The 25,112-nt window shown below is 53.2% G+C and overlaps 2 protein-coding genes across 8 annotated transcripts in view; one reads left to right on the plus strand and one right to left on the minus strand.

The window, feature by feature from the left end:
• Nucleotides 1-982, minus strand: part of Aspscr1 (alveolar soft part sarcoma chromosome region, candidate 1) — a 41,037-nt gene extending 40,055 nt beyond the window's left edge. Inside the window, exon 1 of one of the 3 annotated variants that reach the window (XM_005407230.2) lies at nt 765-982. In XM_005407230.2, the coding sequence (XP_005407287.1) occupies nt 765-866 (102 nt within the window). In that variant the 5' untranslated portion in view covers nt 867-982. Of the gene's footprint in view, nt 1-275; nt 426-764 lie in introns of those variants that run through there. The other 2 variants (XM_005407231.2, XM_013506048.1) reach the window with 2 other exon arrangements.
• Nucleotides 983-10,464: 9,482 nt separating this feature from the next.
• On the plus strand, nt 10,465-20,094 carry Notum (notum pectinacetylesterase homolog (Drosophila); the record flags this gene model as incomplete). 5 transcript variants are annotated; one of them, XM_013506046.1, is given in 13 exon segments in its annotated part: nt 10,465-11,523; nt 11,878-11,999; nt 13,037-13,407; nt 14,395-14,447; nt 14,537-14,632; nt 15,110-15,170; nt 15,574-15,632; nt 15,937-16,039; nt 16,795-16,986; nt 17,074-17,174; nt 18,166-18,313; nt 18,843-18,890; nt 19,132-20,094. In XM_013506046.1, coding segments are annotated over 11 exon segments (1,512 nt in total). In that variant the 5' UTR covers nt 10,465-11,523; nt 11,878-11,999; nt 13,037-13,063.
• Between the last annotated feature and the right edge of the window lie 5,018 nt (nt 20,095-25,112).

Genomic DNA, 25,112 nt, shown 5'->3' on the forward strand with positions numbered 1-25,112 from the left:
ATAGGCATTTTCCTACCACATGCCCTAGGATTCCCCTACACACACACACACACACACACACACACACACACGCAGGGACTAAAACTCAAAACTCAAATCCACCCGCCCAAGATATCCTGTAGCCTGGCAACCTCAGTGCACCAGCTCCCTCTGCCCGGAAGCCTTGCCCCTCCTCCCCGAAGGCCAAGCTCCCCTCTCAGCCAACCCAAATGGAATGGGTCCTTTCAGGGGGTCCTGCCAAATCTGCCGAGCTTCCATTTTTGAACTGTGCACACCCGACTCGGTAAGCTCCTATCACAGACACGGGTGGTGTGTCCCTTGGCATCCTCACTGCATCCCGCAGCAGGGGGTCAATAAACACTTTAAAATGTAATTCATTCCAGGTCACAAGCTGGGCTCAGCAAAAGCACAGCGAGTGACTAGGCAAAATCCGCTTCCGGCCACGACGCCGGCTGGTTGGGGTCCGGGCCGACTTCAGGGGCGGGATGGAAGCGCTGGGTTCGGCCAGGCGTCGAGGACTGGCACGGGGGCGAAGGGGGGGGGGTGCGGATAGCATCCGCGCAGGGCCACACGTGGTGCTGCGGTCTGGCTGCCAGGGGTCGCCAGCCCCTGCCCCACCCCCGGGACCCGGGGGCCGCGCGGAGGAGGCGGGCCTGCGCGTGTTGCTCCTTGGCCGACGCCCCGCCCCATATCCCTGGAGCAACCGCAGGGGGTCTGGCCGGCGACTCCCCCCTCAGCCCTCCACCCCGAGCTGGCGGCCGCACCTGTAGTAACACGGTGCTCGGCGTCACTTTCACCGTGTAGCGCCGCCCGTTCGGGGCCAGCACTGACACCGCGGAGCCCCCGCCGCCCGCCGGGGCCGCCATGTTCCGCTTACGTGACCCGGGGCCGGCACGCCTTCACACAACTTTATCAACAACCGCCGCAGCGCACAGCCACGCGACCAGGGGGGCCCGCTAGCGCTTCCGGGTGCTCGAGGGCCCGCCCCTGGCCCCGCCCCGCCGCTGAGGCTCCGCCCTGGCGGGGGGCCTTAAAACTACGACTCTGGCTCTGAACTGTGGCCCGGGTCTCTCCCCAGAAAGGCCGTCAGCGGCCCGGGGGGGCGGGGCTAGGTCTCACCCAACCGGTGCTATGGGGCCCGCAGGCTTCAGACCGGCCGTGCACACTTGCGAGTTGGTGGCCAGCGTGGGTCCTGCGAAAGCCGTGTAGCCACCGCGGCTCAGACCTGAGCTGTCCTTGGTCCCTGCTCTCACACCACCCTTCTGTCCTCTGCCACTGCAACACCTGAACCTAGCCTCTGACCACCTGTCCCTGCGGTCACCATCTACCCACAAAGCTACCCACTGCCCAGGCACCTGGCCCATTCTTGGCCTCTCCTCCTTCAGGGCTGAAGGGCGGATGAAATGCCTGTGTTCCCAGGGTGTTGTGAAGACCTGGGTAAACCTGTGTGGAGGGAAAGGCAAAGAGCACTTGAATGGGTCACAGTCCAGCTACAGCCAGAGTGCCTGGAGGACTTCCCCTGGCCAAGCCCCATGCTGACTGGGGGCCCTCAGAGGACCCAGGACAGCCCCAGGCCTCAAAGCCATCCAGGCTGCAAGGGGCTAGCTCCAATCTTGTGAAAGGAGCTGTGATTGCTGGCTGTCCAGCCACTAAGGCTGCGTGGCCTCAGCACTTGGGCCACTCGTGCCAGGTCTCCCTCACTGGACTTTGCTAAATTCTTCTTTTTAACTATTTATTTATTTATTTTGGTACCAGGAATTAACTTTATATTTTTTATTAGTACATGTTTGTCATACATGTTGATCACATTCATCATAGGGAATTTGTACCTGTACATAACATACCTTGTGGGGCTGGGGATTTAGCTCAGTGGCAAAGCGCCTGCCTGGCAAGCGCAAGGTCGATTGCTGGTACTGGAAGAAAAACGAAAAACAAAAACAAAACAAACAAACAAACAAACAAAAATAACATACCTTGACTTTCTTTTTTTAAAATTCGCCTCCTCTCCCTTCAACCCTTTTTCCCCTCCCCATTTGCAAAAGCTTTGTTTCCATTTTTTCCTTCTATTCTTTTTTTTTCCTTTTCCCTGTCTTCCCTTCCTCCTCCCCTTCTCTTGTTCCCCTTCCCATTTGAACATGTTCTTCCTACTTCCCAAGCCCAATATCTATCTTCTGTTATGCTCCTCCTTTACCCTTTGGGTGTCTCACACAGGAGATACTGCAATATTTAAGCTTGTCTGATTTATTTCATTTAAGATAATAATCTCGAGGTGCCTCCGTTGTCTTACCATGACTCAAGTTTATCCTTCTTTATGGAGCATATATATATTACATTTTATTTATCTGTTCACCTGTTGATGAGCATATGGGCTATTTCCAAGATTTAGCTATTATTATAAATTGTGCTGCTAGCTGGGCATGACGGCGCATGAGGCAGGAGGATCTCAGGATCATGGGTTTGAGGCCCATTATTGCTTCTCAAACTAACCCATGAGTTTGAGAACAGTCTGAGCTATACATATTGACTTCAAGGACAGCCTGAACTACATGGTGAGACCCTGTCTCAAAAAAAAAAAAAAAAAACTGTGCTGCTACATGGACTTGGCTAAATTCTGAATGAATCTTGGCTCCCACTCTGCCCCACTTGGCTTCCTGGCCCTGGCCTTTCCATGTGTCCAACTGCCTGACTGGCTCCTTGTGCTCCCGTGCACTCCTGGCCAGGGCTCAGGTCCACAGTAGAGTCTGGAGGACTGTGCAGTCATCAGTTGTTATTTATCCTAGTGACACCTCCTCTGTGTGTGTACAGTCCCATATTCAAACCTACAACATGTCCATGTCACACATATCTGTATGCTGACAAACACTTGATACCTCCACGTACATGGGAGAAATGGGAAAGCTTTCAGGTGGCCTCAGCCCCAGGGACACTGCTCTTGTTTCCAGGCTGCTGTTCACACTGTGCAACCTCAGAGCCTCACTGAGCTCTACACGGTGCCCGGTCACCATCAGTGGGTTTGTTTTAGTTTTTCAAGACTGTGGCATTTTCCAAGAGTCTGGGCCTCTTTTCTTTCGACTAACCCATGATCCAGATCCTCCAGTTGAACATTTAGGGCAGTAAGGTGGCTTGGGTGGCAGGCTATCAGGAAATCGAGGTCACCAGTTTCCGCCAAGAGTAAGGACATGACAACGTTTGATCACTTGGTTAGGTTGGGATCAGCCAGAGTCCTCCAAAGTCAAGATGAGCTGTTCCTTGTGAAGTAAGTAAGCCAGCTGTGGAGTAATTCTCTGAGACCACAAATAGCATGTTTTCCCCCAACCATCTACCCAACAGTTTTAGCGTCAATTGACAAACGAATTTATTATTACTGAATCTCAATTTTACAAGTTTATCATGCCTTTTTTTTGGGGGGTGCTGTGCTGGGGGATTGAACCCAGGGCCTCAAATGCAAGTGCTCTGCCACTAAGCCACATCTCCAGCCCCTCATTGTTGCTTCTGATTTGTCCAAACTTAGCCAGTGAGACCTCTTCCATGCTGCTTCTTATGGTACTTTTGTTTTGTTGTTTTCTTGGTGGAAGAATGACTTCTTATTTTTATATTATTGTATTTTAAACTTGTTAGGGCCTGGGAATGCAATTCAATGGTTGAACACTTGCTAGGGCCCTGGGTTTTATCCCCAGAACCACAGAAGGAAAAGAAGAAGGTAGAGGGGGAGAGAAGGAAGAGAGGGAAGAGGAAAAAAGAGAAAAGTTGCAAGAACAGTACAAGAAACTCCTCAAAACTGAGCATGGTGGAGCACATATGTACTCCCAGCACTCAGGAGGCTAAGCCAGGAGGATTGTTGCAAATTCAAGGTCTACCTGGGATATATAGTGATTTTACGGCCAGCCTGGATTGTACAGCAAGACCCTGTCTCAAAAAACAAAAACAAGCAAACAAACATAACAAAGAAAAAGAAACTCCTGTGTACCTTCTAGCCAGACTAATCAGTTGTTTGTGTTTCCCTGTTTGCCTTATATTCTTCATTTACATACAAAACATTTCTGTTTGAAAATAAATTGGAGACATTATGCTCCTTTGCAAATGAATACTTTCATGTGTATTTCCTAGGAATAAGGTGATATAAACAACATCTTGTTACACAAAATTGAAAAATCTAACATCAGTATCATCACAACTAACCCACAGCTAATGTCACAATGATATCTTTCCTATGTCCTCATTTACTTTTCTTTTTTAACCTTTTCTCTCTCTCTCTTTCTTTCTTCTTATGCACTGAACAGTGAACTGTTTATGCCCTATGTTGCTTTCAAATTGAGCTACACCTCCAGACCCTCCTTCCCCTTTATTTTGGAGACATGATCTCACTAAATCACTAAGTTGCACAAGCTGGGCTCGAACTTGCAATCATCCTGCAACCTCCCATACTGCTGGGATTATAGGCATGTGCTTGGTTTGCTATTGCATTTTAATTGTTTAACATATTTATTTAATTCAAAAGTATAAGCCGGGCATGGTGGTGCATACCTATAATCTCAGGACTTGGGAGGCTGAGGCAGGAGGATCATTGCAAGTTCGAGACCATCCTGGGCTGCAAAGTGAGCTCAAGGCCAGCCTGAACTGCATAGTAAGACCCTGTCTCAAAAAGACCAAAAAAAAAAAAAGTTATAAGTATAAAATGAGCTGTGGCCTGACTCATCCCCCCACCCCCACAGGAAGCCAACTTCATCTGTCTCTGGTGGAGTCTGTGTTTATCTTTGCAAAGATGAGCACGTGCATGAATGAGGACTCAGTGAGGACACAGCAGCAGATTCTTCTTCAGACCCAACAGGTGACAGAGGAAATATCCTCTATGCTGTCTTCACTACAGTCCTCTATAGTTAGATTAATCAAGAGCAGAACACACTTCCTCTTCGATGTCACTTAGACTGCTGCAGCATCCAGGCAGCCTAAGAAAATGGCTGAGGCAGAAAGGCCAGGCCCCTGCCTGGACTAGAAAACACTTTGCTACCTACCTGCTCTGGCCTGAGTATAGAGCAGACCCTGCCTGGGAATAGCCACAACAGTGACCTCACAGAGCAGCCATAGAGCTCATTGTGGGGAGTAAGTCCCAGTGGGCTGTGGGAAGCCCTGCGTCCCACCAGGAAAAGAGGTTGCATAGAATCAGCCTGGGGCTGGCCTGGAGCTTCTACCAGCCCTGCTGAATTGCTAGCACAGGGGCTGTTTTCTGTTGGGTTCTTGCACTTTCTCTTCCCCTTGATGTGTCAGAGAGCTCCTTGGGCAGCTGCTGTCCAGCCTTTCTCTGCTGAGGATACGCCCTGCCAAGTGTGGCTGCTGTCTATGCCCTGTGTTGCTGTGCAAGACAGGGAACCTACTGATATACAGATTAATAAGTGTCCAGATACAGGAAGGTAAGACTCTCAACTCATACTAAAATGTTGAAGGGAAACCACAGTACAGTATTTTTTTTATTATTATTATTAAATGAATGTAGCGTCACTGGGTGTGATGGTACACATCTGTAATTCCTGAGAGGCTGAGGCAGGACGATCTTGTGTTTAAGTTCAGTCTGGGCAACTTAGCAATTTATTGAGACTGTCTCAAAAGAAAAAAGATTGCAGATATAGCTCAGTGTGAAGGCCTTGAGCTCAATCCTCAGTGTAACAAATATAAAGGTCTGGGGGTATATTTCAGTGGTTGAGAAAGCACTATGGGTTTAATCTCAGTTTCCAGTACCCCGTTCCAAAGAATCTAGTGTCCAAGTTGCCACTGCCACCCCACCTCCTCTGGGACCCCTGTAGAGGCTCTGTCCCCTCTTCTGAGAAATTTGGCCACCATCTGCCCTCTGTGTTTAACTAGATTCTGAGGTACAAATGCAGCACCTTGGGGAAGACAGGATACCCCCTAGCCACCACCTTTCTGCTCCTCCTCACTGCCAGTGTTCTCTCTCCTGAGGGAGCTAGACAGCTGCTCCCAGGATCTGCTTTGAATTAAAAGTGGCATGGCCCTTTAAGAGAAGCATCTGCCGCCCCCGCAACCCCCTTTGATGTCGCCGGCGCGCTGAAAGGTTCCCAGTGGAGAGATCTGAGGGCTTGTTTCTGCCTCCCCAGAGGCCACGTGCGGATCACAGGGTGGGACTGAGGGCCAGCAGAAGGTCACATGGCCGGCTGGTCTCCCTGGGCTGTAGCCTTCTCCCTCCCTGGGGACAGCAGCTGGACAGATGGCTGCAGCTCCTTGGGGCCTTAGGGCTGAACTGAGCAGCCAGGACTAAGGAGCAGCCTCTCTGCCCTCCCCTGATGGTCAGCGCCTGACATTCCTGAGCACTGGAGCCTCACCTGCCCAGTAAGGACAGGGAACACTTGCTGGGCACCTTGTGGTCACTCCCAAGGTGCCCCAAGAACCCTCATTGCCACAGATGGGAAGGGTCCCTCCCATGCCCACAACCCCTCTTGTCCATCCCTGGGGACCCTGACCCTCCCTATTTGTCCATCCCTGGGGACGCTGACCCTGCCACAGGTCAGGCAGTCTCCACCTGGCTGTACAGGGAAGTGGGACAGGACTGGGCTCATTTGCAGGGGTTCTGTGTGCAAGGCCAGAGGGGGAGACAGGGATCTGCCAAGGCCCTCAGAGCTCACGAGCTGAAGCTAAAAGGTCAAAACTGGTCTATAACTCACCATCTGGGCAGTGGAGTTGCAGGTACTCACCTCCTCCCTACTTCCCCTAAGAGGGAAGAGGTTCTGACTCCTAGGCAGATGGGTGTGGGCCTTCCTGCCAGGTGACAGAGCTGCCTACATCAGGCCTGCAAAGGCCCACTAGATTCCCAAGAGCCTGAGCTGGAGGACTACGGAGAGGGAAGCCCCCAGTATCAGGCCAAGGAGTGGCAGTCCTTGATAGGTAGGCCTGACCCAGGACTCTGTTCCCCTCTCCTCTCTGAAGGCCTGGGCCAAGATAGCCATGGTGACTCCACCCCAACCCTTCCCTTCCTATCAGATAGCCATTGATTCAGGGCTATTAGGGCAAGCAGGGGATCCTGCTGATGAATGAGTGGGGGAATATAGCAAAAAGGGCTTTGGGGGCCAGGGATATCACTCAGTGGCACAAGCCCCTGCCTGGCAAGTGCAAGGTCGTGAGTTCAATTCCCAGTACCAAAAAAAAAAAGGGCTTTGGGGCTCAAACTGCAATGGGATTGCCTGGCCTTGAGCCTCCCCGCCCAGGCTCAGACTGGAGGTGGGCTCTCAGCCTACTGGGACCAGGGGGCCCCCTTGGACCAGATCGTGAGGAAAGGGGTGGCTTGCCCAGTTTTCCTGACCACTTGGGCCTCAGATACCAGCAGAGACCAGCAGCTGGGGTGCATAACTGCCCAGGTGGCCATGTGGGGCAGTGTAGCTGAGGCCAACATGCAACAGCTGTGGCCCACATGGCAGGCTGCAACTGGACTGTGGTGCAGAGCTCAAGGTGGCGCATCGGGGGAGCAGGCCCACATTTGGATAGGGAACTGGGTCCAGGGTTACTCTACATCCTGATCCCTGGGTGGCCCAGTCTCTGGCCAGGCCCTCGATCTATGGAACCCCACAGAGAATCTCAGGTGGGACCTATGAGCTACTGTCAGCTCTCTGTCACATCTTCCTCCTTCCTGCTGCCACCCTAACATGGGCCCTAGCTCTTGTTTCCTAAGATGTTCCATCTTGACTCCTCTTTCTAGGAATTAAGCTTCTGCGCACTAACTCGAGACTCACAACTCCTATCAGTTAACTCTGTGCTTCCCTGGCCCCTCATCCTTCTCCCCACTGCGGAAGGCAGTGAACCACACCATTCATCCCTATTCTATATTTGAGGTGCTGCTCTGAAGCTCAGAATCCCCTTGGGGCTCTCATTTTCCCAGCCCCCTTGGAGGAGGGTGGGCACAGGCTCTAACCTCAGGCAGAAGGACCTGGCACCTACCCAAACAGGAGCCAGCCAGCCCAGAGGCAGGACTAGAGTCCACCCCCACCATGGCAGAGGGTAGGAAGGGTTGCTGAAAGGCACCTCCTATGCCCAGTGTCTGAGTTGTACCATTTACAAGGGTATGTGAGGGGCCACTGCAGAGAGGTAATTTGGAACATTCTCCCTAAACCTCACAAGTAACCCTACAGGTTTCCTGCACTGGGAATCTTGGACAGCCTTGGTCCCTGAGGTGTCACTGCACCCACCATGGCAGGGGGGCCATAATTCTCAAATGTCGCATATTCATTACCTGTGTAACGAAGCCTCCCATATCCTGCCTCACCTGGAGTTTACAATGACCCAGTGAGGCAGGTGCTCTTCTTGTTCCCACTTTACAGATGAGGAACTGAGTCTCAGAGCCCCATCACAGTAGATCCATGCCCCAAATACAGAAACCCATGTGTTGGCCACATTGCTCCATTCCTGACCATTCAAGGGACAGTGCCAAGATGACCAGCCTATTGACTGTCCCCAGTCAAGTCCACTTACCTGGCCTCAAACTTCATTCTAGCTGCCTGGTCCATCCCCGGGCCTTGTCTACTGAGCATCAGCAGTCTAACTCAGTGGGTTTTTTTCAGTTGTTGTTTTGGGTTTTCTGATTCAGGGTCTTGCTGTGCAGTTTAGGCTGGCCTTGAACTCACTGTGTAGCTCAGGCTGCCCTTGAACTTGTGGCCATCCTCCCTCACCCTCCTGACTGCTGGAATTACCGATGTGCATCACCACATTGAGCTCATTTGGCTTTATAAAGTACAACTTGCATAACACAGAACTAACTTCATTAAAGTATATAATTCGGGGCTGGGGATATAGCTCAGTGGCATAAGCGCCTGCCTGGCAAGCACAAGGTTGTGAGTTTGATCCCCGGTACCTCAAAAAAAAAAGTGTATAATTCAGTCCGGCATGGTGCCACATGCTTGTAGTCCCAGCACTTGGGAGGCTGAGGCAGGAGAATCACCACAAGTACAAGGCAAGCATGTGCTACACAATGAGTTCAAGGCCAATCTAACCTACATGGCAAGACTGTCTCACAAAAACAAAAATCAAATAAAATTTAAAAAATAAAAAAAAATAAAGTGTCACTGGGGATATACTCAGGGGCACAAGTGCCTGTCTGGCAAGTGCAACGTCCTGAGTTTGATTCCCGGTACCAAAGAAAAGAAAAGAAAAGAAAAGAAAGAGACAAAATTTAAGCTCAGTGGCTTAAGTGCCTGTCTGGCGGGAGTAAGGTCATGAGTTTGATTCCCGGTACCAAAAAATAATAATAATTTTTAAAAAGTGTAGAATTTCAGGACATTTAGTAAGTACACTTACAGTGTTGTTCTACTGTCACCACAATCACTTTTAGAACATTTGCTTCAACCCAAAACTCAACCCCAGACCTGTCAGTAGTCTCACTTCTTCCTCCCTGTCCCTTGTCAACCAATGTAGTTGCTGTCTCTGTGGCTTGGGCTCTTTTGGATTTTTCTTATCAGTGAAATCATACACTATGTGCTTTTGGTGACAGGTTGTTGCACTGAGTATAGTGTTTTTAAGGTGTTGCAGCATGTGTCAAAATGTCTTTCTCCTCACTTCTGAAATAAACCCCCTGTAGAGACATACCACATTTTGTTTAGCCATTTTGTTGATGGGCTTTTGAGTTGTTTCCCCTTTTTGGCGCTTATGAATAGTGCTTCTGGAACACTCATGTACAAGCTTTTGTTTGAACACCTGTTTTCAATTCTTTCAGGTCTATACCTAAGAATGGAATTGCTAGGCCAGATGATAATGTTGCATTTGACTTCTCGAGGGGCCCCAAATTGTCTTTCCCAGCAGCTGCACAATTTTACCCTCCTACTAGCAGTGCACAAGGGTTGTGATTCTTCCATATCCTCGCCAGCACTGGTTATTTTCCATATTTTTGCTCACAGACATCCAACTGTGTGCTGCGTGGTCTGATCAGGCACTGATGAATCCTGAGTCCTGCTTCTGTACATGTGTCAGGGCCACAGTGGCATCTGGCCTCGATGTAGGTGGTCTGAAAGCAGAGGCCCAGCTCCCAGGTGGCTTGAAGAACCCACCTCTGAGAAGAGCCCTGGAAACTGTGTACGGCAACTCCAGTGCACAGGACAGAGCTGGACTTGGAGGTGGACAGAGTCAGTATGTCTGAGGCTGGAGGAGAACAGGATTTTGCACAGCCTCAGAGCCTTGGGAACCCTATCCCTGGCCCTGGGGTGGGGAGGAGGGTGTTGCAGCCCTGACAGCCATGGGGTCCTGGCAAGGGGGAGGGGGATGTGGAAGACAGACTGAGAGAGCAGAGGAGTTCTGGGAAGGTTGGGCTCAAGCCCCCTCTTTGCTTCTGCTACTAGTTTGGAATAAACCAAAACACAAATGCATTGTGATGGGGCTGGGGATTTAGCTCAGCAGCACAGCACCTGCCTGGCAAGCGAGAGGTTGTGAGTTCGATTCCCGGTACCGGAAAAACAAACAAACAAACAAAAACCAAATGCATTGTGATTTAATGTGCAGACTAAATTGCGCTACAGCAAACATCAGAGTGTATAATAGGTATGTTCTCTTCTTCTGGGACCTCATCCGCAATCATAACCACCACCCTGCTGTGCACTTTCACAAATGGGCTCCTGTAATCCCACAACAACCATCTGAAGGAGATACAGTTTTTGCCCGTTTTGAAAAAACACAGAGGTCGCAGACTTTGCCCAGGAACTTCCTGCCAGGAAATGGCTCAGAGCCAGGTCAGTGTGCAGCACAGGCCAGCACCCAGCCATGACACCCAGCTGGAAGTTAGCATTTCTCCACCAGGACTTGGAACAGCAGGCTCTTAGAACAGAAGGCTCCTGGGGCAGGTTGTTGTACAGTGCTGGACCACATAGGTCAGCCTTTGCTTCTGGGGGTAGCTGGGAAGACATCTCAAAATGCTGAAGCTACTGCTCTTGCCAGTCACACAATGCATGGCCTTTAAACTGACCCAACAACAGAGGGACGGCAAGTATAGGTTTTGGAATGAGTTGAGCTACATGCAGGTGGCAACTCTTCTGTTAGTGTCTCTGAACTCAGTTCTCATCTGGGAAATGAGCACACATTTGCCCCTGGATGTCTGTGAGTGTACCTGTGTGTCTCTTCTCTCCCTTCATGAGTGTCCTGAGGTCAGCTGACCTTCGGGACACCTCTTGGCCTGATTTTGAGCTTTGCAGTTTACCCTGGGCACATTGCACCCCTCACGTGCACAGCACAACAGTTCTCGAGAGTCCCCTTTGACCTCTCACTGTTTGCCAGAGCCGGCAGACAGCAGCTTACTGAGCATGCAGGGTGTTTCTTCCCCAGGTCCTTACTCAGCCAGAGGACTAGGGTTAGGCAGCATCCTGCCTGCTTCTATCAGTCCAGCAGCCTCTGATCAGGTACAGCAGGTGCCTCCTAGGCGAGAAAGGCTCCCACTGTACTGATGTGGGTGGGCCCGGGAAGCCCTGCCATTACCCAAAGACAGGACTGTCTCCCGTCTTTGTGGAAAGACCAGGCTGCAGGTGGCAGTGTAAAGCAAAAGAGGGGGTGAGTGGCACTGTGGGGTGGTGGTATCTTGTGTATACAGTGGATACACCTCTTCTTATTTGTGATTCCTCCTCCAGCACCCCCTTTTTTATTTTTTTGAGACATGATCTCCCTATGTAGTTTAGACAAGCTTTGAACTCACTATATATCCTCAAAGCAGGCGATCCTCCTGCCTCAGCTTCCATAGGCCTGTTGTCTTCATACCTGGTATCTATTTCATTTTCCAAGAGGAATTTCATTCTGCTCCCACTGATTTAAACTCTGAGCTATAATAGGGAAAGTAAAGTGACCTGACTAGGCAGGTTCTGTACGTTGCAAGGAGGTCACCCCGTCCTCATTTGCTCCAATCTTCAGCAATATTTCTCCAGAGGCGGCACGGGCAAGGAGAGAGGTTCTTGGGGATCTTCTGTGGCGGGGCGGCAGCCAGAGTTTGCCCGGAGCGACCCAGGACCTTATCCCGCTGCGGTCTGACTTTGGTAAGATGCCGCCACCCTTTCGACCCCAGTTCCGCCGAAATCCCCTCAGAATCACCCGTTAAGGCGCTGGATAGGACCACTCCGCCACAGCGCGGGGACGATCGAGGCGCTGGTTTCCTCCCGCAAGTTGCTGAGGGAGCGGGGCCTCGAGCCACACCTGTCCGTTCCTCCCGGAGGCCCCTCGGCGCGGAGCCCTGTGTCCGCCGCCGCTTTGATCCCGGGGGCCCCGCTGGATAAAAGTCCCGAGCGGCTCCGCGCCAGCGCCAGAGGGGGAGCGAGCCGCTCCGGGCGCGCCAGGGGGGACCCAGCGCGGGAGACACGGAGAAGCCCGGCCGCGGGGCCGCGCGCGCCCCGGCCGCGGTGAGCGCCGGGTTCGGGGAGGATCGTGGCGCGGGAACGCAGGTCGGAGACGGCTTGTCCAGCGCGGCGCCGGGCCTGGGCAGCGGCGGGGGGACGCGGGGTTCCAGGTGCGCGCTCCCGTCCTGCGTTTCTGCCCCGGCCCGTCGGGCGGCGTGAAAAGGCCTCTCCGCTCTCTGTCCTCCGCCGCTCCCAGGGCTGGGGCCGCGGCGCCGGGCTGGCCGCTGGGATCCGAGCTGCTGGGCTGCGCTGCCCCCCACGGAGCCGGCCGGGAGCGCCTCCGGCGGCCGCGACGGGAGAGTCCAGGCCCCTCCGTCAGGCCTGCGGTTTGGGAAGAAAGGGCGATGCCTCCGCCAAGAGGAGCTCCAACGCGGCCCCCTCCCCCTCACCGAGCCCAGGCGGCGGCACATCTAACGCGCGGGCACCCGGGCCGCCGCGGCCCCCCGAGAGCTACGCCCAGCCCGGCTCCGCCGCTCATTGGCGCAAGCTGGCGCCAGCGCACCCAGATCCCGCGCGGCCGGAGCTGTGGAGCCGACGGTGCCTGGCCCGCCCGAGAGCCTCGACGCCGAGAGCCCAAGCCGCCCCGGCCAGGCCCGGCGCGCGGGAGGAGGGGGGCCGGAAAGCAGCGTCCAGGCCCCCCGTGCCCCCAGCCTCTGCCTAAAGGCCACTGCTCTTCGCAGGTGGCCACCGGCTGGAGTGGCGCAGCCATGGGCCGAGGGGTGCGCATGCTTCTCCTGCTGGGCCTCCTGCACTGGGCTGGGGGCGGCGAGGGCAGGAAGACCTGGCGGCGCAGAGGTCAGCAACCGGTCCCGCCGCCGCCACCCCCACTGCCCCCGCAGCGGACCGAGGCTGCACCGGGCACTGGGCAGCCGGTGGAGAGCTTCCCGTTGGACTTCACGGCCGTAGAGGGCAATATGGACAGCTTCATGGCGCAGGTTAAGAGCCTGGCACAGTCCCTGTACCCCTGCTCAGCACAGCAGCTCAACGAGGACCTGCGCCTCCACCTCCTACTCAATACGTCGGTGACCTGCAACGACGGCAGCCCGGCCGGGTAAGGCGCACCCTCCGGGACCCCGCAGGACCGCCGCTTCGTCGCCCGTCTCAGTCCCCCTGCGCGCGTGTACACAGGGACTCTGCACTGGACTCTCCGTGTTGTCCGGGGCAGTGCTCGCTCTCGGCGAAAGGTTCCCGTCGGGCACCCGGCGAAGCTGGCCCTGGGAGGGCCTGGCTGGGGACTCCCCGCGCGCGGAATCGGGGTGGGGGAGCGCTTGAAGGCCCCGTCCCAGACCAGCGCCAGCACTGATCACCGTGCACAGCCCCTCTGCCCACGTTCTTCGTGAGTGGCCCAGGCTCCAAAGGAAGAGGGGACACGGGGAGTGGGGGTAGAGCCCTGCTGCTCCCTAGCACCACCACCCAAGCTTGACTCTCGACAGTCAGGAATCCCATCGCGGGACAGAGGGGCAAGGAGGGGGCGCAGGTGGGCTGAAGGTCCCTGGTGCGGCATTCATTCTCACATCCTAACCCAAGAGAAGGCCGGGGGTTGGAAGGGATCGTGGGCACCCACGCCCTCAGTGGGTCATCTTCAGACCTGGCCTGGGGGGGGTAAGGCTGTGACCCCGCCTCAGTGGCGCCCGCGCCCCCATGTCGCCTGGCGCTTCTCGCTGCCCCCGTCCACACACAGGCTTACAGGGCAGGCACGCCTCTCCAAGTGCCACTGGGCGCTCTGGGGCGCCCCCTCCCCGCCCTCCGCGGACGCCGGGGTCACAGCGGGTCCCCGCCGGGCAGGCCGTGGGGATTTTCCACGGAGCACACGGCCCTCGTGCCCCTTCCCCGTCGCGCGAGCGCCACCTCCCGGGACTGCTCGAAACGCTCTGTGTGGGCCTGGCCTCTGGTGCCCCCTTGTGGCCGTCGCTCAATCCAGGCGACAGGTGGATTGACCCTTTCCTCTGGTGGAGGGGTGAAGGCAGTCGGGAGCCGGGTGTAGTCGCGGCCTTCAAAGCCTCGGCTGACCACCTGCTTCACGCGCCCGTCCCTGCAGCTACTACCTAAAGGAGTCCAAGGGTAGCCGGCGGTGGCTACTCTTTCTGGAAGGTGCGTGCCAGGAGCTGAGGGTTGGGGTGGGCGGAGATGGGGGGGGTGTCCCTGGGCCCGCAGATCTATTGGGGCGGCTATACCTGCAGGCGGCTGGTACTGCTTCAGTCGGGAGAACTGTGACTCCAGATACGACACCATGCGGCGCCTCATGAGCTCCAAAGACTGGCCCCAGACTCGCACAGGTGAGCGTTTCAGGACCTACAGCCAGAGCTGACCATGGGACAAGATTAGGCAGTCTGTCACAGTGAGGTCCTCAAGAAGGATGGGGAGGCCTCACCCCCACCAAGTGTACCTTACCCAAACCAGTGCTGAATAAGGGCAGAAGATGCTAACCCTCTGCTTAGCACCCTAAAATTACTTTTAATGTGCTGACACTGTTCATCTCTCCAGGGTCAAAGCAGTTGGTACAGGGTAGGACATCAAAGGTATCACATCTAATGTCACAACCTGGCTAGTGATGGTGGCCATGGTGACTTTCTGTCATAACTAAACTCATCCATTCCCCCTTCCCTGGCAACCTTAGCTCAGTCCTCCAGCACCACCCACCTCCTTCATGAGGCCAAGTAGGACCCTCTATTCCCTCATACCTTCCTGTAGTCCCCATCCCTGCACAGCTCCCTCCCACCAGAAGAAAGACCCACCTACCTCTGTGTCCCCAGGCACAGGGATCCTGTCCTCTCAGCCAGAGGAGAACCCCTACTGGTGGAATGCCAACATGGTGTAAGAGAAAGGGAGCGGGTCCTTGGGGGTGGTGTTTTTCCCAGGGGGTACTCCCTCCTGAGAGTTCTTTGGGGGAAATGGTCCTCTTTGGGGATCCTATTCTGAAGTCGGTGTGGTCCTTCATGGTCGGGTCTTATCACTGAGGGAGGTCTTTCCTGGAGAGTGGGTGGGATCTTTTGGGGGAGCTATCCTTGGGAGGTCTTTCTTGGAGGCTGGATACAGCTCTTTCTGGGTTATCTTTCCTGGAGGTTGGATGCAATGGGGGAGGGCTCCTGTCCTGGGGTGTCTTTCCTGGAGGTTGGAAGTTGTCCTTCCTGGGAGGTGGTCCCTCTGTCCCAGGGTCCTGCCTGGAGCCTCTGGGCAGCAGAGGGCCACAACAAGCTCACACATTCTGGCGTTGCAGCTTCATTCCCTATTGCTCCAGTGACGTTTGGAGTGGGGCTTCCTCCAAGTCTGAGACGAGTGAGTCCCTGGCTCCCCCATGGGAGAGCAGGATGATGGGGTTTTAGGGAGATTCAGACTTTCAACCTTGTGCCTTCCTCAGGGTTACCACCATGTCTGTGGCTTGTCTGGCCCCTGCAGTAGCCCCACTCCTGACTGGTCCTGCCTGGGGGGCTGCCTCTAGCAGGGCCTGCAGCACTTGACCCACCTCCCTCCAACCTACCCAGCCCCCAACCCATCCCCAGGAAGACCCATTTCACCTGCCAGCCTAGGGTAAGGAGTCCTCTCTGCCCAGGCCCCACCTGAAGCCTCGTTCTCCACGCAGATGAGTATGCATTCATGGGTGCCCTCATCATCCGAGAGGTGGTGCAGGAGCTCCTGGGCAGAGGACTGAGCGGGGCCAAGGTGCTGCTGCTGGCCGGTAGCAGGTGGGCAAGGGGTGTTAGGGGAGGGGAGGAAGGGGGAGCCCTTAGTGCAAACTGACCAGGAATGTGGGTAGGAGTCGAGGAGAGAGCAGACCCTGCAGACCCAGGAGTCCAGTGCTCTGGCCTCACAGAAGCCTGCTGGCTTAGGCTTTGGCACACCTTGGTGGTCAGTGGGTAGGTGGGCAGAAGCTGGAGCCAGAGAACATGCATTTTTAGAGATGTCATGGAGGTTTGGCCTCAGAGTGCTCTATCACTGGGAATTCCAGAGAAACTTCTGGACCCCATGGCTATTAGGCTGCAGGGACCGACCGGGGTAGTAGATAAGGGGTCAACAGTAGACTAACATCCTTCTCCAAGCCCTGAGTCCTTATAGGCCAGGGTCACACCTGTTGGTCAGTCACTATCCCAGTAGGCCTACAGGGCACAAAGAGGATCTTCATTTTCAGATAAGGAAACTGAGGCAGAGAGAGGGAAAGGAGAGAAGAGAGAGCTCAGACCTTTGCATGGAAGAGAAGCCTTGTGCCATCCATAGCTCTGGACCAGTGCCTGGAGCTCACCAGCCTTCTCTGCCTCCAGGCCTCCAAGAGGCTTATGAGCTTTGTATATGAGTGGGAAATGCATCTACAGTTCTGAATGCATTGATCAGAGGCATCAGGACCCCTGCTCCTTCTCAGGGCCTGAGCTGGGGTTTGAACAGGATCAGGGTGAGTGGTGAGCACCCTCCCAGCCACCTGGCTCAGGTATGGCCTTCCATACAGCGCTGGGGGCACTGGGGTGCTGCTGAATGTGGACCGTGTAGCTGAGCAGCTGGAAGAACTGGGCTACCCCGCCATCCAGGTGCGGGGCTTGGCTGACTCAGGCTGGTTCCTGGACAATAAGCAGTACCGCCGCACAGACTGCGTCGACACTGTCACGTGTGCACCCACAGAGGCCATCCGCCGAGGCATCAGGTGTGACTCCAGGACCCTCCTATGCAGAGGACCTGAGTGGTGTCCCTAGGGAAGGAGCTCCAGTCTAACCTGAAGCTCTGGCTCCAGGTATTGGAACGGGATGGTCCCAGAGCGCTGTCGGAGCCAGTTCAAGGAGGGCGAGGAGTGGAACTGCTTCTTAGGCTACAAAGTCTACCCGACTCTGCGCTGTGAGTGGCTGACTCTGTGGGGCACCTGGGCAGCAGTGGGCTATCCAGGCTCACTGCACCTTTCCTGAAAATCCACCCTTAGAAGAGGGCTAGAAACTGCTGCCCTGGCCCAGAGAAGAGGCCACATGTACACCAGTATGCCCTCTTTGCATCCATCTATCCTGGTTTTAGCCCTGAAACCCTTAGTCCTGGACAAATCAAAACAGTTGGTCACCCTGTCTATACTTACGGATAGGCTTTGGAGCTGAATCCCTGTGCTGGCTGTGCTGTGGAGCCTCTGGCCTCCAAGCCCCACACTCTGAAGTTTAATGAGACCCCTTCAAGGGAATGGCATCACCAAACTTTAGCCAGGCCAAGGTGGTAGGTGGTTATCAAGAGTCCTTCAGCCAGATGCAGTGGCACACACCTATAATCCCAGCATTCAGGGAAGCTGAGGAAAGTTTGAGCCTAGCCTAGGCAATTTAGCAACTTAATGAGACCCTGTCTCAGAATAGAGAGAGCGAGCGAGAGCTGGACATTTAGCTCAGTGCAAAGGCACTATGTTCAATCCTTAATACCACAGGCAAACAAAAAAGGGTCCTTCTTCAAGAAAGGTGTATTTTATTTTATTTTTTGAGACAGGGTTTTACTATGTAGTTTAGGGTGGCCTTGTACTCACTACGTAGTCCTGGCTGGCTCAAACTCTTGTCAATCCTCCTGCCTCAGCCTCTCCAGTGCTAGGATTACAGGTGTTCGGAATCATGCCTGGCAAAAAATATATTGTACAGAAGGTAAGAGGGGTTGGAAAATAGTTCAGTGGTAGAGTGCTTGCCTGGCTTGAGTGAGGCCCCACGTTCAGTTCCCAGTATCCCTCCCCCCACCCACACAAGCAGAAGGGCGTGCACACACGGGGTGATGGGAGCCCTGCGGAGCCTGGCTGGCCTGTGAGCCTTCCTTGGAGCTGGTAGGGACTCTACGTCACGGCAGGCAAGCTGACTCTTGTCCCCCCCAGGCCCAGTGTTCGTGGTACAGTGGCTGTTTGACGAGGCCCAGCTGACTGTGGACAACGTGCACCTCACAGGACAGCCAGTCCAGGAGGGGCAGTGGCTATACATCCAGAACTTGGGCCACGAGCTGCGCAGCACACTCAAGGATGTGCCGTGAGTGTTGTAGGGACCCTACTCCAGGTGGCTAATTCAGCCCTTCCAAATCTGCAATACTGTAAGTTGCTTGATTAACAAATAGAGGTCTCCACAGGCATGGTGGCATATGCCTGTAATCCCAGCCCTTGGGAGGCTGAGGCAGGCAGATCACTACAAGATCAAGCCCAATCTGGGCTACAAAGTGAGTTTAAGGCCAGCCTAAACTGCAGAGTGAGACCTTGTCCCAAAAAGACAAAAAAAAAAAGTCTCAAAAGTGGCAAAAGCTTTGTCTGTCCGGGATGACCTGCCACTGCCCAGCAGGGTCTAGCTGAACAAGGTGGACTCTGAGCAAGATTTGGAGGCTCAAAGGGCAAAGGTTGCAGGGAATGTGTTGGCTGGTGGGGACCAGGCTCCAGGCAGGGAGCAGCTAGCTAGACACAGTGTCAGGAAGCCTGTGCTCACCAGGTCTGGGGTGCAGGCTGGAGCTTCCTGGCCTGCAGCACAGAGTGGAGTCCAGGGACTCAGGCTGTTCTCTTCCTCCCACCAGGGCCAGCTTTGCTCCAGCCTGCCTGTCCCACGAGATCATCATTCGGAGGTCAGTGACCCAGGCTCAGTGCAGCTTGTGTCCTCCGCACTAATTCCAGGTGCCCCATAGTCACCCCCAAACCTGCACTTGCCCTCCCACCAGCCCCTCCTGGGTCCACCTAAAGAGATTTCTTCTGGGGCGCCTAAAACCACTGAAGGTACAGCAATCTTCGTGGCCAGAATTAAAGCACAGCCCCAGTAACAGTCATGAAGCCCCTCCTCCATGCCCTCCCCCACATTTCTGTCTGCAGCCACTGGACAGATGTCCAGGTGAAGGGGACCTCGCTGCCTCGAGCACTGCACTGCTGGGACAGAAGCCTCCATGACAACCATAAGGCCAGCAAAACTCCCCTGAAGGGCTGCCCCATCCACCTGGTGGACAGCTGCCCCTGGCCCCACTGTAATCCCTCATGCCCCACCATTCGGGACCAGTTCACTGGGCAGGAGATGAACGTGGCCCAGTTCCTCATGCACATGGGCTTTGATGTGCAGACGGTGGCCCAGCAGCAGGGACTGGAGCCCAGCAAGTTGCTGGGGATGCTAAGCAGCGGGAGCTAGGGAGGATTCTGGAGGAGGAACCAGCCCTGGCTGGACAGGTACCTGTTGCCTCAGTGTCCGTTCTGGCCCTCCCAGGCTCCCAGCCACCCCCAGCAGCCTCCCTCTTCCTCCCCTGCAGCCTTCAGGAGACCCAGCCAGAGAGGGTACCCACCCTTAGCCCACCCTTAGCCCTGGCTACAGCCTGGGACCCTGCCCAGTCACCCATCCCCCAGCCTGCCATGAGAGGAAAACCAGGAGCAAAGCACTGGGTTCCCAGCCCAGCAGTTCAGACAGTGCCTGCCTGCCCCAGCCTGCATGCCCTTTTGTATTATTTTATAAAGTAACTTTTTTTTATTACTTTAACTTTTTTAAAAAAGAAAATAAGGAAGAAATATATGATGAATGATACTGTTTTGTAACTTTTTTTAAATAATGAAAGAAGACAACAAAAGAAGCTCACCCTGGATCTGTTTATTTGAGGGCTGTTCTGCTGACTTTGTACCTCCCCATAGGGCAGCAGGGGACTCCACTCTGACTCCTGCTGTAGGTTTGGAGGGCCCCCACCCCACCTCAAGACCCTATGCATGTGCTCAATGAATACCCATTTCCCAGGGCAGCAGTTCACGGTTGCTTTTTGTTTTCTTATTGAAATGGAAGGAAAAGAAAAAAATAAAAAAAATAAAATAAAAATAAAAAAAAATAAAAAAAAATTTAAAAAAAAGGAAGGGCCAGGGATTTAGTTCAGAGGTGTACCACCTGCCTGGCAAGCATGAGGTCCTGAGTTCGATTCCCAGTATGCCAAAACAACAACAACAACTACAAAAATATAGAAATGAAATGAAATCTGGTTTTAAAAAAATACGGTGAGCGGCACAGCACCTGCCTGGCAAGTGCAAGATCATGAGTTCGATTTCCTGTACAGGAAGAAAAAAAAAAGAAAGACAAAAAAAAAATATGGTGAGCCACTTCACAGTGGATAACTCTGTGATGTTGAGAATATCAACAACCTTGTAGTTTCAAAACTCTCTTCACTACAGGAATACACTCCCCACCATTGGGTTCTTGCTGTATCCTGGAAAGGAATGGCAGCGAGAATAAGGAAAAATAGACAAGAGACAAAAAGCTGGGATCAGGTGGAGGTCCTTTCTCTCCTGAGCAGAGAAGGGAAACTGCCCAAGAACAGTAGAGCATTTATTTTTACCCTCCAGAGGTTGATTAATTTCAGCCTTGCTGCCCAGCAATCAGTTAACAAGCTACAACTGTTTGTTTATGTGCTTGGAGGAGCTCCCTGGCTTTGTCCTGCACAGGTAATTAGTTTCCAGCTTCAACCGATCCCAACACCAAGGTATCATTTTCCTCAATTTGCGTGTATTTATTTTTACTAGGTCGTTCATATATATATATAGTTTAAAATTGGAAAGATGTAGCTTGGTGTGGTGACACATACTGGGAATACCAGCACTCTGGAGCCTGAAGCAGGAGGATGTCAAGTTTGAGCCTAGCCTGGACAACTTGATGACATAGTGAGAGCCTGTCTCAAAGTATATTTTTTTAAAAAATGGGATGGTACAAACATGAGAGTATGAAGGCCCTCTTCCCAACCAGCTGCACTGCCAAGAGTAAACATATGTTGGATTCTCATGAGCAGTTCCAGATATTACACATACATCCTAGTAATCATGCACATGTTCACATACCTGTCTAATGCTGTCTTGGGGCATATACAGGAGAGCTGCCATTGAAACAGGCTTTCATCAGATGCTTTGGGATGGCCTTGTGTCGACATCATTTTGCATGTGGGCCGGCTTGTAGGTAAGATTAACCTCAGGTGGGGTTGCTGGGGCAAAGGCCAGGGCCATGCCCACACTGACCTTGGGCATGGTGGGTACAACCTTCTTAGCAAAGCAGTCTGTTACAGATCCAGGTGCTAATTTCTCCTGGTATCTCCATGTGGTGGATTTTGTGTAATCTCCACTTTATAGGTGAAGAGATTGAGGCTCAGAGAGGCCCTATGCCAGTCAGCCTGATATCAGCTTGAGCTCCACACCGTGCTTCCAGCCATAGACATTATCAGGGAGCTGGCAACTCCATTCCTGGAGTGGGGAGAAACCCGTGGGGAGACTTCATGCCCTCCCTTCCGAGCACAAGGGGTGCATGGCCTAGGGTCTGATTGTGCTAAAGATTCAGGCACCCTGAGCCTGAGAAGGCTGAGCAGGAGCTGAGTTCTGGTGGCATCAGAGTGCCCAGACCACATGCCACCTGTGGGGGACCCTCATCACCAATGCCCATTTGGCCCATCATCATCCCCTGTGGGCCACTCCTGTACAGCCTCCTGCACATATTCCTGGAGTCCCCTCAGCCAAAGGAAATGGCAGGGTCAGGGACATGATGACTGCAGGCTAGAGAAGAAAAAAGGGAGATAGGGTTAGGGAGCTATTGGCCTGAGGGGGCAGCCTGGTCCTCTGGCCTCCAGAGTCAGACCTGGGAGGGGCTCAGACAGTACTCCCCACAAGGAATAGCTCAGATGGGAGAGGGGACAGGAAGAGCCGGGGTGTCCTGGCCCTGCTCAGCCTTCTCAGTGCTCAGCCTTTTCAGTGCTGGGGAGACTGTTGGAGAGGGGCCTGCTGGGCTGCAGTGGAGGTGGCCAGCCCAAGAGAGGTGCTGCCAGGAGGCCAGTTCCTCTTTCCCCATAGGAAGGTCTTGAGCTATGACTCAGGCACAATTAGAGGGGTGCAATGCACTGTCTGAAGGGTCCAACCATCTCCAGGGGTGGCATTTTGTGTCCAGATGCACAGGCTTATTGAACATGACACTTGTGTGTGAGGCCCTTTGGGATTCTCCAGATGAATAGAGTCTTTCTTCCTTCCTTGGTGGTGAACCAGGAAAAAGGCATGGTTCACTCTGGGCCTGGTAGAGGGTTGGTACTGTGACTTCCTTCTGGGACCAGGAAAAAAATGATCCCCAGGGTACAACAAGGACAGAGGAGGGAGGTACCCTGGGCTGCCAGTCTCTGACTGTCACATCTGGTGAATCCATGATGTGGCATGATGTGGCACAAGGACCTCTCCCCACAGACTTCTCAACTTTTCTTTTCTTTTTTTTTTTTTTTTTTTTTTTGGTACTGGGAATTGAACTCAGGACCTTGTGTTTGCCAGGCAGGTACTTGTGCCACTGAGCTATATCCCCAGCTTAACTTTTCTGGAAATGTTAGTCACTTCCTTCTTCTACATCCTGTATGGTCCTTATAGACACAGCAATGCTCCAGACATCTACCCAAAACTTGTCCTTTCTACAAGCGACAGTCAAAGCCAGGATAACCTTTGTTGTCTGGGGACCTGAAACATGGAGCTTGAACTCTGTGTCAACACTGAGTACACATTTCAACTCTGCAGTAAACAACAGTGGATAGGAAACATCTGGTGATGCTGCCAATTGACACAGCCTGCCCTTGGCTGAGTGTCCTGCAGGCCCTATGGAGCGGGCTCCTGCCTCCCTGCCTTCGCCCCCACACCCACCCCTCTGCCGACCAAGGCTCTCAGACAGCGGCTCCCTCTAACGCTCACCTCAGCTCCCACCTGGAAGCACTCCTTACACCCATCTCAGGGCTCACCTTTCGGTGCGGCCCATGTGACATCCACAAAAGCCGCCCCCCACTTAGTTACTTTCTTGTCTTTGAGGGACAATACATAACACCTACAAGTTAAAAGAGGAAAAGTTTATTTTGCATCCCTGTTTGTAGAGGTTTCAGTCCATAGTCAGCTGGCTCCAAGGCAGGACGGCATGGCAGAGAGGCCTGGCAGGGAAGTGGCTCATGATATGGCAGACAGGAAGCAGAGAGTGATTAAGGGAAGAGGAAGGAGAGAGACCTGGCAAGTCTGTTCCCCAGTGATCCAGCTCCTCCCACCATGCTTCACCTCCCAACATCACAGTTAGCTATGAATATTACACCCATGTGATCCACCCACCTCCCCAAAGCCCCACCTGTGAGCCCACAAGGCTTTGGGGGGACAACTAGATAAAAACCATAGCACTTCATTCCTCTCTTAGATCCCACTTCCTGTAACTGTATAGTGTACAGTACTTCATGGTTTTATAGTTTGCGGTCTGATGGGACAGGCTTGTCATTATTATTGTGGTATTGGCTATTAAATCTAGAGCCTTCAATGGGCGTGGTGGCACACACCTATAATCCCAGCACTTAGGAGGCTGAGGCAGGAGGATCACTGTGAGTTCAAAACCAGCCTGGGCTACAAAGTGAGCTCAAGGCCAGTCTGAACTGTACAGCGAGACCCTGTCCAAAAAGACAAAGAAGGGGCTGGGGATTTAGCTCAGCGGCAAAAGCGCCTGCCTGGCATGCGCAAGGTCGTGAGTTCAGTTCCTGGTACCGGAGAAAAACCAGAAAAAAAAAAATAAATAAATAGAACCTTCACATTGAGATATATCTCCAGGCCCACCTTTTTTTTCTTTGATACAGGATCTAGTTAAGTTGTCCAGGCTGGGCTTGAACTTGTAATCTTCCTGCCTCAGCCTCCCAAATTGCTAGAAGTACAGGTGTGCGCTATCATACCTATAAGACAAAGATCTTTGTCTCTTTTATCCATTGCTGTGTCTCAGTGCCTGAATGGAGGCAGGGCCCTCTATAACCACTGGAAAAAGACTTGTGTAGTGGAAATGTTAATCAGAAGTACTAGCCGGGCGTGGTGGCTCATACCTGTAATCCCAGCACTTGGGAGGCTGAGGCAGGAGGATCATGGTGAGTTGGAGGCCAGCTTAGGCTACAAAATGAGCTCAAGGCCAGCCTGAACTGCATAGTGAAACCCTACCTCAAAAATAAAAATAAAAATAAAAATAAAAATAAAAATAAAAAAAGTACTAGAAGAAAATAATACATGGCTGGAAACATTGGAGAAGGGAAAGGGGAAGAAAATGCAAAGTGTTTTATAAGACTTGCCACTTGTATCATATCCAGTGTTAGTGACCATTGCAGGCTCTCTAAGAGCCCACCAAGAGTTGCCTGTTTGGACTAAGCATAATGGTGCATATCTGTAACCCCAACACAAAGGAGGCTGAGATAGGAGGGTCACAAATTCAAAGCCAAACTGGACAACGCTATCAGCAATATCACTGGCAGAAAACACACAAGTTGGGCCTGGGGCAGCACACCTTCCCCTGTGGGATGAGGGGTCTTGGGGGTGACAGAAAAAGCCTCCAGGAGCCAAGATGGAACACAAGGAGCAGTAGGACAGCAGTGCCACTCTGCACTGTCTACAAGTTGATACTGTTGGGGCCAAGGATACAGCTCAGTGGCACAGGGCCTGCCTGGCAAGCGTGAGGTCCTGAGTTCAGATTCCTGGTACCAAAAAGCAAACAAACAAGTCATTACTGTTATAAATAACTGAGTAAACCAATGCTGTGGCACACACCTATAATTCCAGCACTCTGGGAGGCCGAGCAAGAGGCTTGGATCCCCCGTCTGAGCCCAGCCCAGGCAGCCTGGCAACCTCGAGAGAACTTGTTTCTAAATTTAAAAAATAAAAAAGCTGGGGCCAGGCTTGGTGGCACATGCCTGTAATCCCAGCACTCGGGAGGCTGAGGCCAGAGGATCACTGTGAGTTCAAGGCCAGCCTGGGCTACAAAGTGAGTTCAAAGCCATCCTGAACTGCATAGTGAGACCCTGTCCTAAAAAGACAAAAAA

Source organism: Chinchilla lanigera, unplaced genomic scaffold (assembly GCF_000276665.1).
Source record: "Chinchilla lanigera isolate Chin_1 unplaced genomic scaffold, ChiLan1.0 scaffold00105, whole genome shotgun sequence".
Taxonomy (NCBI): Eukaryota; Metazoa; Chordata; class Mammalia; order Rodentia; family Chinchillidae; genus Chinchilla; species Chinchilla lanigera.